Raw genomic sequence first — 18879 nt, forward strand, 5'->3', positions numbered from 1 at the left:
AGGTGGTGGACGCCCCCCGCCCCTTGCTCGATATAAAGTGACTCTTGACTCACCAGCGCAACTCTAAACTCTGTGACTGGTATTCGTTTTGGCTCCCCGCGGCCCGGGCTGAGGCTGCGTCCAGTCTGCTTTCTCACCGGCGAGTAAAGAAAGTTTTTTTTTTTTTTCCTTAATACTTGTGTACTCCCCGTGACCCTCTAGCTTTGTGCAGTGGTTGGCAAGTTCATTAAAATATAGCACTCTCCCTAATCCTGCCCTTCCCTATCTACTAATACTCCTAGTCTTCCTCCGCCTCCTCCTCTTCCTCTTCCTCCTCCTCCGCCGCCGCCTCCTCCTCCTTGTGGGGCTAAGGGTCCGCTCCCAGGTACTTCCAGGGCCTCTCATTGCCGTGACTAAAGGCCGATAGCCTCAAACACAGGTTCAGCTCGCTCGCAGGGGGAGTCCCGCATCAGCCGTCCAGGGGGCACCGCGCGACCCGGGATCGGACATATAATTCCCTCATTATTCCTAGTCTGTGAGGCCCCTGGAGGATATTTCTACCTGTGTTGAGCATATGAAGTGTTAAAGAACCGAAAGTGACCCATACATAGCGAGTAGATGTCCAGAAGACGGTGTAAGGAGGTCTAAGATGTGCGTCGGGAAGGAGGGAGCCGCCAGGAGACGGTAGGCCGGGTCTCGCTAGCTCAGCACGCCTCCTCCAGCCCTCGTCGATGGCCCCACTCAACTCCACGCCATCCACGGTAGGCTCAACCTTTCCACTGTCCCTTTATGGACTCAGAGTTTGTCGGGGACACATAAACGTGTGTGTCCCTAAGATGGAGAGCCTTCCAAAAAGTTTGGCTACCGAAAATGCATCGCAATGCACTCGGACAGAATCTTTTCCCTATCTCACTTATTCTTAATCCCTTCCTCGCCTTACAGATAACGAGAGCTTAGCGCAAAAGCATTAAATTACTCAATTGTGTTTTATATGTGGTCGTGCTGCCTTATAATAGGCGTGAAAAAGTCAGCCGTCGGAGTGCGAGGCGGACGAAACTTGCGCGAGGACGAGTCGGTCGTCCCTCTGTGGTTTTGGCGACCCTCGGGGGCGAAGTCCGTGCCGCCCCACCAAAGCCCGGCCCTATAACACCACGATACCGTCTACTTTGATCATGAAAACCGTATTTTTTTACGTGTTCTGATTATCGGAAAAGTTTAGGTGCTGCGTGTGCGCATACATCGTGCATGCCTCCGTGCATTCACTGGTTTCAAGTTTGCTGTTTACTTATAGTTTCTTTTACAGTTTTCTCTAGTTTCCAAATATGCAGTCATTGTGGGCTTCATTGTGTATCTAAGGCTTGCCAAACTAAACCAGGCATTTAGAGTAATAGTAAGCAAAACGCGGATCACCTGGCAAACTTCTTGCAAGCTCCTTGTAAGATTATTCCTCGTCTTGATCCTTGTTATGCTGAATCCATGAGTTTTCACACTCACCTGCTCTTCTCACACCCGCACAGAAGAGTTAAGCAACCAAATACCAAGTTGTAATGAAGAAATATCGGCATTAATACGTTAATATGACATTAACATTAAGAAATGTTGACGTGTGTGTTTCGAAGAGCGGGCGCCAGAGGGCAGCACAGGACGGTGGTTTGGGCGGGAACTTTACGCGGTAAAAATCAATCCCCCCCGCAAGCAGGGGTGAGGAGGCGGGATCACGCGTCAAATATTAGTCACATGGTTGCGTTAATGCCACAATTATCGCACAAAAAATACTCCTCGTCGATTTGACATCAAGCATAACTGAAAATCATGCCTGCGAGCAAAGGCGCTCAAAAAACGACGGTGTTTCGTGAGCCGTGGCAACGTGTGGCCTCTCCCGGCGAGGGCCGTGCCGGCTGGGAAGACCGTCTCCCCGGCGGCGTGTAGTAACTCGGCCCGGGATAAAGGTGGCCGCCATTGGGAGTCTGGTGTAGCTGTGTCTGTCTGTCACCGGGGCCAGCCGACGCCCGGCCGGCCCCGCACTGCCACCGCGGCATGAACCGCTCGCCAGCTCTGCGTTGGAGTGTCTCTGCACTTTGTATGTTTCCAGCAATGTGTTGGGGAAGTTATTCCTGCTCATTATATTTTTCGCACTCCTATTACCCCTATTTTTTTTAGTACACGAACAAAGAAAAAAAGGTAAACCCAAATGCTCCTTCTTCCCAACATACCATGACTGTCTGATAGGTACAGGAGCGTCATACGTTATCTCTTATCGTACATGCACTTGATAGTCATGAGAAAGTGTACATCCGGTGTCTGCCGCAGCAATGACTCGCTCAGCAGCACAGACAATACACATCTTGACCCGCAGCAGGCAGGGCAGGGTTCAAGTCCTTATTTCCTCTGGTTACCCTCGAAAACGTCCTGTTTGTCGTAGAGAAAGACAGGGGCTCGAGAAGTAGGAAACGCCACTGATAGAGAAGCCTTGCTCCGGATTTGACATTCATCGGAAAAAAAAGGAAATGCCAACATGTTTTTAATATCAGGAGGGAGAGAGAGAGAGAGAGAGAGAGAGAGAGAGAGAGAGAGAGAATTTTTCATGACAATTTTCTTTTTATTCTTTTATTATACACAAGTAGCATTAAGATGATGCGAAGCCTTTGATTATCACGAAAAATAACTTTTATAAGGCATTTTATTTTTTTGAGAATGCAAACACTTTATAAATCTTGGAGTTAATACTTATTTTAAAAATTATTTAGATTTGTAATCAGAAAAGGTTTGATGCATATATTTGTACCATACTAACCATCCTGAACAACTTACACGCAAACATTTCCCAACACACACACACACACACACACACACACACACAACACACACACACACACACACACACACACACACACACACACACACACACACACACACACACACACACACACACACTAAGGTAATAAGAAAAAGAAAAAAGAAAATAAGAAGAAAATGAAAGCGGTGAGAGGGAAGAAAGAGAGAAAGAAAGAAAGATGATGTAAAGAAAACAAAACCTCATTGAAGCTAACTACACTACCAGGGAAAATAGCAGCTGTTGGGAAATCGAATTAAAAAGAAAAACATTAAATAGGAGAAAGAAATAATGAAAAGGCATAACGGCACCAAACAGAGTGGAAAAGAAAGCCAAAATTCCGCCTCCCATATCATTTAATGTTCTCGGATACTTGCCAATACCGTCAAATTAATGGCATATCCTTGCAGGGCGCAGCCGGGGAGGCGACACAGAATTTTAAAATACTCAACAATTTAAACTTTTTAGAACTTTTTTCCTCTCTCTCTCTCTCTCTCTCTCTCTCTCTCTCTCTCTCTCTCTCTCTCTCTCTCGCACCGATAGCTATTATTGAGTCATTTACAGCAAGATTTTGGCCGCGATGGAAAGGCGAAGAGTAAGAGTGTGTGCATTTCGCCGGTGCTTCAAGCGTGGCAAGCAAACACTCGATTCATATTATTTTTGATGCATATTCTTTTTTTCTCTCTTCCTCTCACGCACTCACTCACTCACTCACTCTTCTTACCACTAAACGGATGCCTTTTTTTTTTCTCTCTCTTTTTCTCTTCGTACTTCTTTTTCTTTGAGCCTTTTCTTATTAATCGAAGCGAGGTTTTTTTTTTTACGTGGTGGGTTTTTTTTTTTCTATCTGGTTTATTGCGTTTTTTTGTGTGTGTTTGTCTTATTTGTTGATGTTTAAAAAGTGTCTTGTTGAGTCTCGTGGCGGTGTCCATTTCCTCTCCTTTAAATGCTCTTAGAATGTTTGTTTGTTTTATTTATTTTTTTTACTCATTTTGTCTTATTTATTTCTGGTATTTATTTTTGTTAGTTGTATTAATTATGCTCTCTCTCTCTCTCTCTCTCTCTCTCTCTCTCTCTCTCTCTCTCTCTCTCTCTCTCTCTCTCTCTCTCTCTCTCTCTCTCTCTCTCTACTCTACTCTACTCTACTCTACTCTACTCTACTCTTCTCTTCTCTTCTCTTCTCTTCTCTTCTCTTCTCTTCTCTTCTCTACTCTACTCTACTCTACTCTACTCTACTCTACTCTACTCTACTCTACTCTACTCTACTCTTCTCTTCTCTTCTCTTCTCTTCTCTTCTCTTCTCTTCTCTTCTCTTCTCTTCTCTTCTCTTCTCTTCTCTTCTCTTCTCTTCTCTTCTCTCTCTCTCTCTCTCTCTCTCTCTCTCTCTCTCTCTCTCTCTCTCTCTCTCTCTCTCTCTCTCTCTCTCTCTCTCTCTCTCTCTCTCTCTCTCTCTCTCTCTCGCAAGGTTCTTTTTCTCCGCCATCTGGCCGCGCTAAGCCCCCCGTCCCTCCTTGCTTAAGCCTCCGCGGCCACCACCTTTTTTTGCTCCGCCGCGGCCCGCACACACTCCTGACACAACACCAATTTCTACCGGTGCATTTTTCTCCCTTTGTTTTTATTTGTTAATATCATCGTATTGGAAAGGAAGAGGGGAGGAAGGATTAGCGGGGTGGAAAGGAAGGAGTGTGTTATGAATAGAGCGTTTGGCACTGGGGCTGGTTCTAGAAAGTTTAATAGATAAATAGATGGATAGATTTAAATGATTAGCTAAAGAGAGAGAAAGAGATGTGTAAAGATAAATAGATGGGTGGATATACACACCATTTCTTCAAGGTTTTGTTTAATAATTGTGTTCTTGGCTCAGTGGAAACTCATTTATCCAGTTATCTATGTTTTCCGAGTCATTCTGATTCTTGACATTTGAGTTTTTCTTTTTTTTCGGTCTTCTTGTCTTCGGGATATTCATTCCTTAATAGTGAAAGAAGACAGTCTCCCCTCCAGCGTCGCGTGTTGCTCAAAACTCAACCTTGCGGCGCCACGCCCGAGGGCCGCTGTTGCCCCGCCAAGCGCTGCGCCGCACGAGCGTAGATCCTTGACCAAGTCTGTAAAAGGATTGATGTGTACACCGTGACAAATGCCGCCCGTCACCCGCAGACCGGCGGCCTCGGACACTTGTGGGACGTCCGGACCATCACCCGCCTCGCCCGCGCCTCCATTATCGCCCTAACATTATCATCCTCGCGGCGTCACGCTACTTGCTGCCGGTGCTGCTGGTATTGTTATCTCCGTTGTCTTGTCGGCGCCGCGCTCTTCATGCCTTTGTGGGAGTGTCGAGGGAATGCTTGCCTTGCTTGCAGGTCTACTCTTGAGAACCCCGGACATCTTATCCTGAAGCCCGTGAGCCACTTCCTCGGGAACCTGTTGTCTTATCTCTGTAATCATTTTTGGTAACCTTAGCGATTCTGCGGTGCTCTTTGCCGCCATACCGCACCCGTCACTCCGCGCGGCGGCGGACTTCCTCCAGTGCGGCTTCTGGTGGGTGGGTGGCTGCGGCGGTGGCCCAGCTATCGAGGTAACTTCTATACGTTGAGTCCGGAGCTAATGTGGAAGAATCACGATACTACGATTATCACTGATTAGGTCATCTGCGTCACTCTCTTCTGTCTGTTTTACTTATATGTACAGAAACAAGTGAAACATATAGATAGAGGGAGAGCTAGCAATTTATTAGCGCCATAGATGATCGAGGAATTTCAAGAGCAAGACAATTCCCAAGTCCCTCGAGGAATTTCAAGAGCAAGACAATTCCCAAGTCCCATCTCACCCATCGCCAGCACCCCGTCCAGCATCCCATCCCGACCCATCCCCTTCTCTGTAGCTCGTCTCTCGTTACTCGTCCGCCTCTCACGTCTCATTTGGCATCCATCTAACCTAGCAACATTATCTGCCGCGTCTCATTGTTGCCACTAATGCACGAGTCCTCAAAATCGTGGATGGGCGGGTAACTGTCGCTCTTCCTCCTCGCTTGACGTCTATTAGGCATTAATGTGACCCTCCCGGCGTGCTCATCGGCTTTATGCTGGGCCTCCAGCCTCCCTAGGGCGCCCGAGCAGCCCGGTAACAGTGAAGGCATTGTCACTCACAGCCACGTGTCACTAGTGGTGTGTCAAGGTCTCCTACGCTCCCTGGAAAGGCTTTGCAGCGTAGGTCTCCCCGAGGTTTGGGCTATCTATATCTAGGGCTGCCTTGTGTGGTGGCAGGGCGACGCAGGCCACCTGAGGAGGGGCAAGGGCGGCACATTCCTGCGTAACCTCTGCAAGTAACCCGATCTCGTCCTCCCACCCAGCCGCCGCCGCTGCTGCTGCTGCTGTTTAACTCGTCCTGTTTTGGCCGTCCCTCCCTCGACGCCCTGCTCCTCTTTCCCGATTCCTCTCCTTTCCTTGCTCCAAGAACATGAAAGACACGATTGTTGTTTTCTCGTTCTACTTGCGAAGTGAAAAGGAAGTTAGAGAGAGGTTAGAAGGAAAGGTGTTTGGTTGAATAAGTATGATGTCAGATAAAAGGAGATAACTGCTAAGTCATATGTGCGCGTTTTCCGTACACACACACACACACACACACACACACACACACACACACACACACACACACACACACACACACACAACGTAATTACATGCACATATAAGCATAACAAAAAACATACACAAACACTCCGCGGCGCCAGAAAGATGTTTAATGCTCGTCTGTTTGCTTGTTTGTTTCTGTATCGTGTAGCGTGAGGAGGAGGTAGTGACGGCACTGTTATCCGTTCCTTGGTGCGGGGCCGCCGACTTGTAAACACACACACACACACACACGCACACACACACACGCACCAATATCATGTTTCCTGTATCACTCGTATATATTTTTTTTTATGGGATTCAAATACTAAGTTAACAGAGTCAGCGTGGTATAGATTAAGACCGGGTGAGGAAAATTAGCGGAACTATCAATACAATAAGATGGGATGAAGGGATATGAAGAAAGCATGGCAGGGGAAGGGAGGAGGAGTAAGCTTGAAGGGAAGGAATATGCAGAAGGAGAGGAGATACTGATGCTTGTGATGGTGCAGATGACGAGAGGAAAGATGAACGAGGAGAGAGAGAGAGGAAGTGGAGTAGGAGGAGGCAACCAAGGGAGGAGGAGGAGGAGGAGGTGGAGGCAGAGATGTGGAAGGTGAGGTGCGTTTTCTCCCAGCTAACGGGAATCCCAAGCCACTTGTAGATTATCTTACCACGTGTAAAAATGGACAACCTGTTTTATGCACTTGATGGACGTAGCACTGGGAAAGGCGTGACGGCTGCCTCCCGCATCACCCCACACGCGATGACCTGCCCCCCTCACCTCCCTCACCCCCCCTACAGGATACATACTTGTTGCTCCTGCTGCTGTTGTTGTTATGTCATACGATAGGTGGACATAAATCAGCTTTTCTCTCCTCTGCTTCAAACTAACGGCGTCCTGCTTTCTCATTCTTGTCGGTAATCTCAGACGCTTCCACCTCTCATGTCAAGTGTTTCCTAAGGGCCAAAACGAGATTAATCGAGGTTTCATGAGTGTTTTTTCACGTCCATGGTACAGAGCAAGGGTCAAACTACCACCAGGGTCATGACAGTACCTCGGGAAATGCCCAGAACTCCTACGAAAGCTGAAAGTGTCAAGTGTTTCCAAAGGGTCATAACGAGACTAATCGAGGTTTCATGAGTGTTTTTTTCACGTCCATGGTACAGAGCAAGGGTCAAACTACCACCAGGGTCATGAAAGTACCTCGGGAAATGCCCAGAACTCCTACGAAAGCTTGTTGAAATATGTGTGCTTGGACGCCGAAATGTGAATATGACCCTCTCTCTCCTCCTTCCTCTCCTTCTTCCTCCTCCGTCTCCTCCTCAAGTCTGCTCAACTCACGGGGCTCATAAATCAGTGTTTTAACGTTTTTATGTTTTTTGTTCATGTGTGACCTCCCGGAAGCCATCACTCCGCTCACTCACGTTCACGAAATGACCTTCAACGTTGACCTTTTTGTGTGCATGATTCAGAGAGAGAGAGAGAGAGAGAGAGAGAGAGAGAGAGAGAGAGAGAGAGAGAGAGAGAGAGAGAGAGAGAGAGAGAGAGAGAGAGAGAGAGAGAGAGAGAATTGGGTAGCAGGGTTTTCAGGGAACGAGGAAGAGGAGAAGGAAGGGGATGAGTAATGAGAGGATAGTGTTGACAGTGAGAGGATGAGGGGTGTGGCGGGTGCGTAGAAGGGATTAGAAAGGCTGAGAGGGAATGGGTAAGGAGGTGTAAGGTTAAGAGGGACGAGGCGAGGGGGAGGGAAGGAAGACACGGTGGAAGGGGGAGTTGGACGAAGCTTTTGGAAGGAGGAGGAGGAGGGGGGAGTCAGTCTTGCGGCCTCCTAAGAAGACGAGAGAAGGCGAGTTTGCGTTTCAGTGGCGATGCATGCAAGAAGCAAACAGAATCAGCTTAAGACTTTGATAAGACTGAAAAGGAGCGGGAGAAGGAAGGCGTGGGGTTCGTTGGGGAGGCTTTGGGGTTGATGGGGCTGGCCGGGGTAGGACCGTGGATGGTGGGGGAGGTCGGAGGAGGGTGTGGCGTGGAGGGGGTGTTTGGTTTAAGCGGTGTCCTGTTCCGTGCGGTCCGTGCAAGGCGGGTCTAATGTCACCTGACCCGACCAGAGCCTGGCCCAGAATGCACAGGGTTCTGGCATGCAAGTTGCAACATCCTGTGGCGCTGGGGAAGGGAGGGAAGAGAAGGAAAAAGCGAGGAATGAAAGGTAAAGGGAAGGAAGATGTAGAGGGAAAGGGGAGAAGTGGAAAGGGAAGAGGAATTAGGAGGAAGAGGGGGGAGAACAGACAGAAGTGACCGGATGAAAAAGGAAGAATGAAGGCTTTGGAAACGTTGATGGAGGGAAGGGAACAATAGTAGTCAAAAGGCAATGGAAGACAGAAACCATAACTCGGAAAGAGACGCTTGAATCCTGCTAACAAACCCCGAAAGAATGAAACAGAGAGAAATAAAGATATGAGGTGAAGGAACGACGGGTGAAAGGCAAGGAATTAACGTGGAGGAGAGAAAACTGAAAGAAATAACAGGATATATCTTTTTTTGCGTCGCCTTCTCAAGTGCGAAAAAAGAAAATACACTGACGGAAGGAATCTGGAGAGGAGAGGTGCGAAGATGTGGAACGAAGAGGCTGACGTGGAATGCGAGAACAAAAGAACAATAGAAAATTCATTAGTGCCCAGTTTGTCACATCTGTCAGCACGTAACAAAAATTCGGATCACACAGGAACGTTCAGAAGTGCCCCAATAATTTCCAACAGAGCCTCAGGGGAGGAGCGTGACTGCAGCGCCGCCGTCGGGAGGGTCGAGCGTGGGTCGCGCAGTGCAGGTGTGTTACGTTAGCCTCGCCTGAGCCGTGAGCACAGGGCGAACGGTCCTAATAAGCGGACACGGGTCAGCTGCCGCGCACCCTCACGAGTGTTTAATTAATTTCTCCCCCATCGTCCAGACAGACGTGTTTGCTCTCTTATTTTCTCAATAATACGCTCGTTGCTGGGTCGCCGCCGTCCCTACACGTTCGCTAATTGTGTTGGCTCAACGCACACGCCCCGCCCCGCCGGCACGGGCCCAGGTAAACTGTGTGTGGAGCCGCTACACGTGTTGGCCTGCCGTGGCCCGCCCGAGTGAGAATAATGGCCAGCAAAAACGAGCGGTGAATTCCACCGGTGCCGAGTGTAACCGTGTAAGCCGCCGTGCCTCCGCTGCCCCCTCACCGTTTTGCCGTGTATCACAGCGGCGTAAAGTTAGTACATTCAAGTTGACCACTCAAAGCTGCGTAACATTCGAATGCGGAGAAGCAAACAGTTAAAGTGAACTGTCTGGAGAAACGGCCGGAAAGACAAGCAGCAGCAGTGTGGAATGAGTCACAAGGGCAGGCTACGGTGTGAGGGGCGGGCGGGGCGTCACAGGAGGCAGGCGGCGGCGTCACACCGGCACTGTGCTGTTCCTCGGTGAGCGGTGGTAAGTGACGGCGGTTTTGTGTGGGTGTCCGCCCCCTGCCGCGTAACAGATGATGATATGACGTCGCCAATTGTACCTGATGCGTCCGTGATGATTTTATTACCAACCAAGTCGATAGAGTGTGACATACCTTGCCACGCCGGGCTCCCGCGCAACATATGAAGAGTTGGTGAAGGGGAACGGGAGGAGGGAGGGGAGGTGAAGGAAGACACAGAGCAGGAGGAGGAGGAGGTGGTGGAGATGTAAAAAAATGAAGATGTGGAGCAAAATGAGATAACTAGGAAGAAAGTACGGGATGAAAGGAGAAGCAGGTTAGGAAAAGGTAGAGAGATAGAGTACCTTTATACCTCTTAATTATACCCGGGACTTATTTAGGGAGTAGCCCCGTTGATTATTGTACAGGTGAGAGCCTACGCCGAGGAGTGGCTGTTGACTTACCTTGACTGGCAGGTGTGTGGGGGAGCTTGACTGGCGGCTTGCATCGAGAAAATGTGTGTACGTAGGTGCTGGTTGGTGGTGGTGGTGGTGGTTGTGGTAGCGGTGGTGGTGGTTGTGGTGGTGTGGGATCGCTCACTGGACATGAAATTGCATCTGGTATTGGCATAGATATTTTTGCTTGTGTGTGTTCGTGTGTGTGTGTGTGTGTGTGTGTGTGTGTGTGTGTGTGTGTGTGTGTGTGTGTGTGTGTGTGTGTGTGTGTGTGTGTGTGTGTGTGTGTGTGTGTGTGTGTGTGCGTCATTCTTTCATCTTCCTTCTGCCTTTGTCACGTCTGCGATCGTTGCTGTTTGATATGATGCAACTAGAAAGAACGATGCATCAAGAAAAGAGAGAGAGAGAGAGAGAGAGAGAGAGAGAGAGAGAGAGAGAGAGAGAGAGAGAGAGAGAGAGAGAGAGAGAGAGAGAGAGAGAGAGAGAGAGAGAGAGAGAGAGAGAGAGAGAGAGAGAGATCGTAACCTCGGTGAGCATATGGTTATTATTCCACACCTTACACGGACCCTGGCTTCTGCTGCCCCTCCTTCACCCCCTCACTCCACCATGACGCAGCCTCCCTCTATACGCCACTCCACCGCCACCATCACCACCACCACCTCCACCAACACCACGTACACCACCGCCAGTCACGCCTCGCCCGCCACACTAACCCACTGTCACACACACACAGACACATCACATCAAATTACATCACAACCACATCACCACCATCGTCGCACACCCTCCACATTCCTAGTCTCACACGGGGACCTCACATGCCACGTCCACCTTGACCCTAAGTGCCCAGGTCCATCCTCCACCTATACTGAGCCCATTCTTGGCTGATTATCCCGTGCACGCTGCAAGAGCCCGCCTCAAAGGTCCCCCTGTTGCGGCTCTGTCACGCCTATTGTCTACCGCGGACCCGTGATGTCACCCAAGTTTTTTACGTGACTCGGCGAGACGCAGAGTCATGCCGAGGACACCCGCCCACCGAACCCTCTCATCCCTCACTCCCTCACTCGGAACCCGCCTCACCGCGCACCCCTTCCCCTCCCCTCCAGATCTTGCCTCCCCTTCCTTTCCTCCCCTCCAGATTTTGCTTCTTCCCCTTCGTCCCCTTCAGCTCAAGCACCCCAACGCATATAATCCTGCATCTTCTTAACCCTTACACAAGCCGTTAACGCTACCACCTGTACCTATACTACGCTAGCTGTATTCATGTATCGCTCAGTCTACGAAGTCACGTTAACTGCTCCATAACTTCAGGGCCTCCGCAGCCTCACCATTGCCGCCTATATGTAAGCAATGCCCGTGTACCATTCTCCGACCAGGCAGCTGTAAATGATCCTAAGTTTCCTTGTTCGTTAGGTTTGGCAAAGATCTGTTTTGTTTTCCCGTTAAATGATAGTGAAGTGTTCTCCATTGTATGTTGGTTGTGTTGGTGCCGGCTGGAGGGCCCGAGCGGGGTGCGAAGGCTCGGTGTTGTACGGTTAACGGCGGAGTGGTTCAGGAAGTTGTTTGCGTAAAGTTGACTGAGGTTAATCCAGCCATGACACAATTTTTTCGTCTGTGTTTTTCTTCTTCCTTTCATCGTGGTTCTTTTCTCTTTTTTTTCTGTCCCAGGGTCTTTGTTTTCCCCCATTTTTCTTTCTGTTCTCATTCCTTTGTTTCTTTTTTATAACCTTTTCTTTCTTTCTTTTTCGGTACTCATGCATTTGTTACACGTTATTTTATCCAATCAATTAATATATCCTTCGTTTGCCTCCTTCCTCTTCCACTATTCCGCCGCATATGATATTAATCGTGCCATTTGTTGTTTTCGTTCCTTTTGATTACCTGATCCATCCTCGCCTCCTTTCCGCCTCGCTCACACCTTAACTCCTCCAGCCTTCATAATCCACACACACTGCTCATTTCACGTCTTTTCACTCGTATCTCCGTTTCAATTTTCATCCAGACCTCAACATGCATGCCTGAAGAACCTAAAATGACCGATAACTTATATAATGGCGCGCGAATCATACCGTTGTTGTTGTTGCATGTGAATTCAACGATTGGAAGGAGGTTGGGCAGACGAGCGTGGAGGGGCGGGAATGTTCAGCGTGACGCCCCAGCATGACGAAGACCTAACTCGTGGGAGATGTTCAGGGGTCTTGACTTTGTAGCTCACGGCGACGCCCATCTCGTAGAAGTCTTATACTAGTAGATTTGTAGTAGTAGGAAAGTAGCAGTAGACATTGTAAGTGGGAGCATCGTTCCTAGTAGCAGTGTATTGGTTGCATAAGTATACGTACCATAAGTATCAAGTCTATAGAGTAGTGGTGATGGTGGTTATGGTGGTGGAGGAGGAGGTAGTGATCGAAGAAAAAGCTGGTATTTCAGTCACTTGAAGAAGCCGGAGTTCACGGTTTAAGAGGCAAACAAGAAAACTGTGTCCGTATCCGTGTTGTGTCAGGCATCGGTAAACCCCACAGTGGAAGGCGTCCTGCTGCGTGCGTCCAGGGGCAGCGTGCGAAGGAGAGACGTAAGGGGGAGGCGAGGTAGTCCCCGTCAGGCGGATCAAACTCCAAGACTCAGGTTGTTCCTAGCCAGCAACGCGGCTCCTGGGACATTCTCGCAGCGCCGCTAGATCTAACGCTTGACCGAAGAAGGTGCTAAGCATTTTCTGGTCTTAAGGTTGGAAGTGTCAGCGCGGGTGGACGGGACTGCCGCCTCAAGCGACTCACCGGCGCACCTCCGTCAGGGTTAAATTCCTCCTGCAGCGGAAAATCCGACAGAGCGTCTCGTCAGCTGACTCGGCGGAAACAGGGATGAAATACTCACTAATATTTTTCTTCCGAGAGAGATCTTTGGGGCAAGGAGGGAAGATGGGATAGCTGGAGCTGATTCTTGGGGAAAGTTAGGACAGTGTTAGATAAGGCCAAGAGTGTGTGTGTGTGTGTGTGTGTGTGTGTGTGTGTGTGTGTGTGTGTGTGTGTGAAAAGGATAGAAATCATGCATCCATCGGCTTTTTTTCACAAAGTTTCATTCAGTGTCATGGAATCCACCACCACACCGCCTCCATGCAGACGTGAAGCATTCAGTGCCGCCATACCTCAGTTTACATAAATTTCTTCATGTTCTTTATTTTTTTTATCATATTTATCGACTGTCCTGCATACGTACCTTTGAATACCCAAATTTATCTTCCTTTTCCTCTCTCTCGTCTTCCTCCCTCTCCTCGTACTCGTCCTCCTCCCCGTTAAGAGCCTCAGTGAAGCCCTCGGAGTGCATAGCAAAGCGTGGCCCCGTCCTCCCGAGCGTTGGGTACAGCACCTCGCGGAGCAATGACACACTGTTGTTGTTGTTCCTCGCTGCTTACAGTCACACTCAGGGAAAACGAGGAAAAAACACAAGCATACATAAACTAAAATACATGAATTCCACCTGCATGTAAAGGAAAAATGTACATAAACTTCTGAAGTGTGTGAGAGGTGGAGCAAAATTAAATGTGTGTTTGCTTTCCTCATTTTTGTAACACTGTAAAACTAAATCAAGAGTGACTTAAAATGTTGTGATGAGGAGGAAGAGGAGGAGGAGGAGGCCGGAAAGGGCTGGAGGGAGGGAGGAGAAGGAGGAGGAGGACCAGGAGGGGGAGGAGGAGGATAGGGGGGCCAAATTGGACAGAGGTTTGGCTTCCTTTCGGAGTTCTCTAATACCTTCAAGTCTCGCCGGCACTCGATAATGGACCGTCCTGCGGGGCCATTACGTCGCCTTTTTGCGTGGCTCGACGTCAGCGCCGGCGGCCGGGAGGAGTCCAAGCAAGGATGAGCCAAACACAAACAAACACTGCGGTGATTGATGGCCTCTCTAGTCCTAGCTTTTGATAATAGATTTTAAAGCTGCCTTTTGCGAATCGCTTTGGTGACTCGAGGTTACGTTGCGATATTAAGCTTGAAACCCCTCGTGAGTCCGACTGGCGAGAGGAAAAAAACAGCTGTTTGAGGTTATGGTCCTTGGCTGAAAAGTGTATGTGATTGTGTGTGTGTGTGATAGTGTTTGTGTTTGTGATCATGAGACAGCCAGGTGAGAGTGAGTTGAGGCGTTGCTTTCAAGACGAGAATGAGGAAGAAGCATCTCTCGCCATAACCGGACTCCACATCTGTCAAACCCAACAAAACCATAAGTCATTTCGTCTCTTAAAACATTTCCGTATCTCCCCCGAGGACATCTTGGCGCTGTTTACCGTTTCTCGCCGTTGCTCTTTCCGCTGTTCTCCGTCCCCCGTTGCGGTGTGTTCAAGTTCTGCGATACTTTAAAATACAAACCTGTGACTCCCTTACGAAAAAGCGACGCTATTCATTTGTCTTTTCTCTCGTTTCTTTGAGGTTCATGGAAGGTGTGGTGCGGCCAGGTGACTCCACTAAGGGTGTGTGTGTGTGTGTGTGTGTGTGTGTGTGTGTGTGTGTGTGTGTGTGTGTGTGTGTGGGGTGGATGCAAGGGAAAAGGGACACATCTCGGCATCTTTGTTGAGTTGTTTTATTCTTCGTTGTATCAGGCAAGTTGTTGTTCCTTTTTCTTCTTTAATTTCCTTCTTCTACGTCTTCTTCTTCGTCTTCTTCTTCTTCTTCTTCTTCTTCTTCTTCTTCTTCGTCGGCGTCGTCTTCGTCTCCGTCTCTCTCTCTCTCTCTCTCTCTCTCTCTCTCCTTCTCTCTCTCCTCCTTGTACACCGCTCTAAGTTTCCCTTGCAATAAAATTAAGTTATTATCCTCTTCTCCCCTCTTTACTTTGTGTTCCTCCAGCCCTTTCTCTCTGCTGCCTTTTTTTTATTCTTTTCCACTATGCTTGGGATCTTTTTATTTCTTTGCATCCTTCTGTTCGTGTTTGCAATGGATGTCGTTCACAGCACATGGAGATTTCCCTTGATGGTGATGTCGTCTTCTGAGGCATCCTGGTCGTCATTGAAAAGGGGACGTAGGGAGGAAGGAAGAAAAAATCCCAGAGTCCATTTCCGAATGAAAAAATGTGGAAGGAGTGAGGAAAAGAAGTGTTATTTTCTGTATCGAGGTGAGTGAGGCGGTGGAAGCATGGAATGAAGTGTTCCTTTCAACAATATAATATTTGTTTGGAATGGAAATAGTCCACTTGGAATACGAAGCTTCACACACGTGCACTTTATTCACTTTATTAGTCATTGCAATTAGTGTTTGGAAGACGTAGAAAAACAAAGGTGACTGATCGCGTGTATGGCAGCTCGGGGCGGCGACAGAACACTCCGAGGCCTTCTAAGAGATCTTGAGACACATTGCAAAATATAGGGAGAGGTAATGTGGCTCCTTCACTTATAAGTGCATCCCTTGAGTGCATTGAGGGGCGGGGCAAGCCGCCTCTGCCCCGCCCACATCTTCCCCTCATTGGTTGGAGCCCGCCCTGCATGCACACAAGCTCCTTCCCCTTGCTTTACCCTCCTCCCCCCGCCTGCCTGTGAAAGGGAGGGAGGGGAGCAGGAGAGAAAAAGAGAAAGGAAGAAAAGGGGAGGAGGAGGAGGAGGAGGAGGAAGAAGAAGAAGAGCGGGAACAGGAGCAGAAGCACCAGCAGGCGGAGGAGCAGGAGCAAGAGGATGAGAAAAGCTGGGTTGCCTTCTGCTCAGGGTCTCCCATCGCGTGACTGGCCTCAGACATCCACCTGTTTTTGGCAATAATTTTTACCTCCTGCTCGGGTTGCCTGCTGCCGTAGGGTGTAGTTATCTTGAGAGAGTTTTACCATTGTCTGATAACCCGTATTTTTGACCGGGGGAAGTAACTGACAGTCTTGAAGCCGCTTGATAACAGACTAATTGGGTTAGAGGCGAGTCTAGCTCTAGGGAGGAAATGAGAAGGCGGGCTGCTGCTGCTTTGTATCCCGAGGAATTCTTAGTTTTTTTGTTTTGTTTTGTTTTGTTTTTGTTTTTAGTGACCGTGAGGGAGGCAGCCAACCACCCAACCAGTGACATTGTTTTCTTGGTGTTACATCCGCCATGAAGTCACCCCCTCCCCCCCCTTCTCTCTCTCTCTCTCTCTCTCTCTCTCTTTTTCTCCTCTTTTTCTCTCTCCATTACATCTTCCAACCGACTAAGTTTCCTCCCGTCTTCCTCCCAGCCTCGTCCTCCTTCCCCTTCCCTCGCCCCCGCCTCGCTATCGACATGACACCCGTGGCCCTGACTTTTGCCGGCCAGGCCGTGTGCGCCAGAGCCACGTGCTACAAACACCACCAGAAGGTCACCCGGCTACCCAGAGGAACCAGACAATAGCATGTGTATATTAGGCCGGGTGGAGTGTCGTGATGAGTGGGAGAGCGGAAGGGGAATGAAGGGAGAGCTTTTAGAGTGAGGAGGAGGAGGGGGATGAGGCGACGGCAGGTGTGATGGAAGTGAGGCGGGTGACATGCAAGGTGGGGAATGGGGGGGAAAGGTGGTGGTGAGGGGGGGGGGAAGAATGATGGGCGGTGGGGGCGGATGGACGGCCAAGAAAGAGTCGCATGGCAGAAGCTGGCAACACGCGGCGCCAGGCCTCGCCTGCTCCACCTCGGCCCTCCAGGCGCCCGCCCAGTGTAAAAAGTCACTCCTTGGATGTCGACACGTATTTTTGGGTGAAGATGGTGTCGTGAGTCGTGGCTCGGCGGACTAACTTCGAGGTTCGTGTGGTGGCGGCGTGGCGGAGAGGCGAGGACGGGGGTGGTGCCTCCCGGCCGTGTTGTGGCGGCCTCGAGTGTTTATGTTGCTACCGAAGACTAACATCGAGTGCTTCATCGCTCTTGCATGACCGGACGCGGCAGTGTAGAGTTCCCACGGTGGACCCTGGCAGCGTGGGGGCGGCCGAGGAGCAGTGACGAGAATAATTAGTGTCGTCAGTATTGAAGTGAATCAGTGTTGTATACTTACCGGGGTGAATGGTGTTACGAGTGTCGATGTGCGTCCCAAGCCTGGACAAGTGTGGATGACTGTGAACAAAACTGCGTCTCTGCATCCACAGGCATCTGATTCAGGCGATACATCAACTCCATTATGGGTAACTGACGCTTCTCAGGCCCTCGAGTGGCTGGCGCGAGTGCTTGCATAGTCCTCTTATGCCTCTCGACTCCCTCTTACTAAAACATAACCTCCCGTGTCCTCAGAGTGAAACTAGCTAAGAGCAAACATGGGTGCTTTGCATTATTCTCCGGTGAAGTCTATCTCAGCTATTGTCGGGCTGGCATTGCTCACTGTCCTGGCGGGTCTTTCCCGGAATCATTACTGAGCTCAGGAACTCTCAGGAATGTCCACGACGAGTGCGTGGGTGCATTCGGCGGCAGAGGGGTAAGGAGGGAAGCTTCGGATGGCTCCTGGACTTGCGAGTGACAGGTTCATCACGACGTCGTATTGACGTACCTGTCTGCTTGTTGCCCTCGTCACTCGTTCTCAAAGTGGTCAAATTCCTTTGCTGTTCCTCATCTCCTCAAAGGTTGAACAAATTACGGTGCATGAGTATGTGTTGCCTTTGAGTGCGGAGAAAACTTGACATTGTGGTTGTGGGGACGTCATGACGGTGCAGGGCGGCTGAGGGATGGCAGACATGACTGGCAACAAGCTCCCTAGAATGTCTCCCTGTCCGGCCGCGTACCGTGCTCCCTTCGCCCTCCTTGGCACACTCGTGGCCCTCTCTCCTGCACCTCTCGGGCCTCCACTGGTGACCAGCGAGCAGGTGCGGCAGCAGGTGACCGAGGCGCCGTGTTGGAGTCTCGTGGAAGACTGGCGGCAATGTGGTGGTGTGGGGGGTGGGGGGTGGACGGTCAGTGAATAGTTCAGAAAGTGTGTGTCTGTGTGTGTGTGTGTGTGTGTGTGTGTGTGTGTGTGTGTGTGTGTGTGTGTGTGTGTGTGTGTGTGTGTGTGTGTGTGTGTGTGTGTGTGTGTGTGTGTGTGTGTGTGTGTGTGTGTGTGTGTGTGTGGCTGAGTGGCCTCGCCGCAGCTGAAGTTTATGGCTGCCTCACCTATCGTGCGTGCAGCCCCCCGGAGCACCGCCCACCTGCCCTACCCCGACCCTCCCATCAGGGGCAGTCTGGCCACTACAGTCCGCCCGGGCATGCCCACTGGGTAGGACCCCGCCCGCGCACCGCCCTCAACCTGCCTCGCTCACGCCCCCTCGCGGGCCGCCTACTGCACTCGCGTCAAAATGGAACGGTTTTTACGTGAGACGGCAGTCTGGCAGGACGGTGGGGACGCGACGCACGTAAAAGTGCTATTCTTCGTGCACCTTCACCGCCTGTGGTAACCGCACACCACGCCGCCACCCGCACAAAAGTGTCGCTCACACAAGCGAAGTGAAACGTTAGGACAGTGAAAAAAAGTGTGAGGCGGGAAGTTGTTGCCTGTTGACCGAGGAGCGCCCAGGCCGTCGAGGGGCAGGTGTTCCCGGATGCCACCACCGCCCACCGGCGCCCAACTCCGCCCTCCTGCAGGGTGGGTCGCCCCCACTCTGCGTCGCCACGCCAGCTGACTTGTGACATAGAAAAAAGTGAATTTGCTCAGCACTAGC

General features: G+C 50.1%; 1 protein-coding gene across 7 annotated transcripts in view; it reads left to right on the top strand.

Moving 5' to 3' along the window:
• LOC127001559 (zinc finger protein 384-like) overlaps nt 1-18879 on the top strand; it is a 234110-nt gene that overhangs the window by 59597 nt on the left and 155634 nt on the right. The window contains exon 1 of one of the 7 annotated variants that reach the window (XM_050866254.1): nt 1-740. This exon is cut by the window's left edge and continues 132 nt beyond it. The exons of the other annotated variants lie outside the window; for them this stretch is intronic. Within the exon in view, the coding sequence (XP_050722211.1) occupies nt 711-740 (30 nt within the window). The 5' untranslated portion in view covers nt 1-710. The remainder of the gene's footprint in view (nt 741-18879) is intronic. 7 annotated transcript variants of the gene reach the window in all.

The sequence above is a fragment of the Eriocheir sinensis genome, chromosome 2, assembly GCF_024679095.1.
Source record: "Eriocheir sinensis breed Jianghai 21 chromosome 2, ASM2467909v1, whole genome shotgun sequence".
NCBI classification, from domain to species: Eukaryota; Metazoa; Arthropoda; class Malacostraca; order Decapoda; family Varunidae; genus Eriocheir; species Eriocheir sinensis.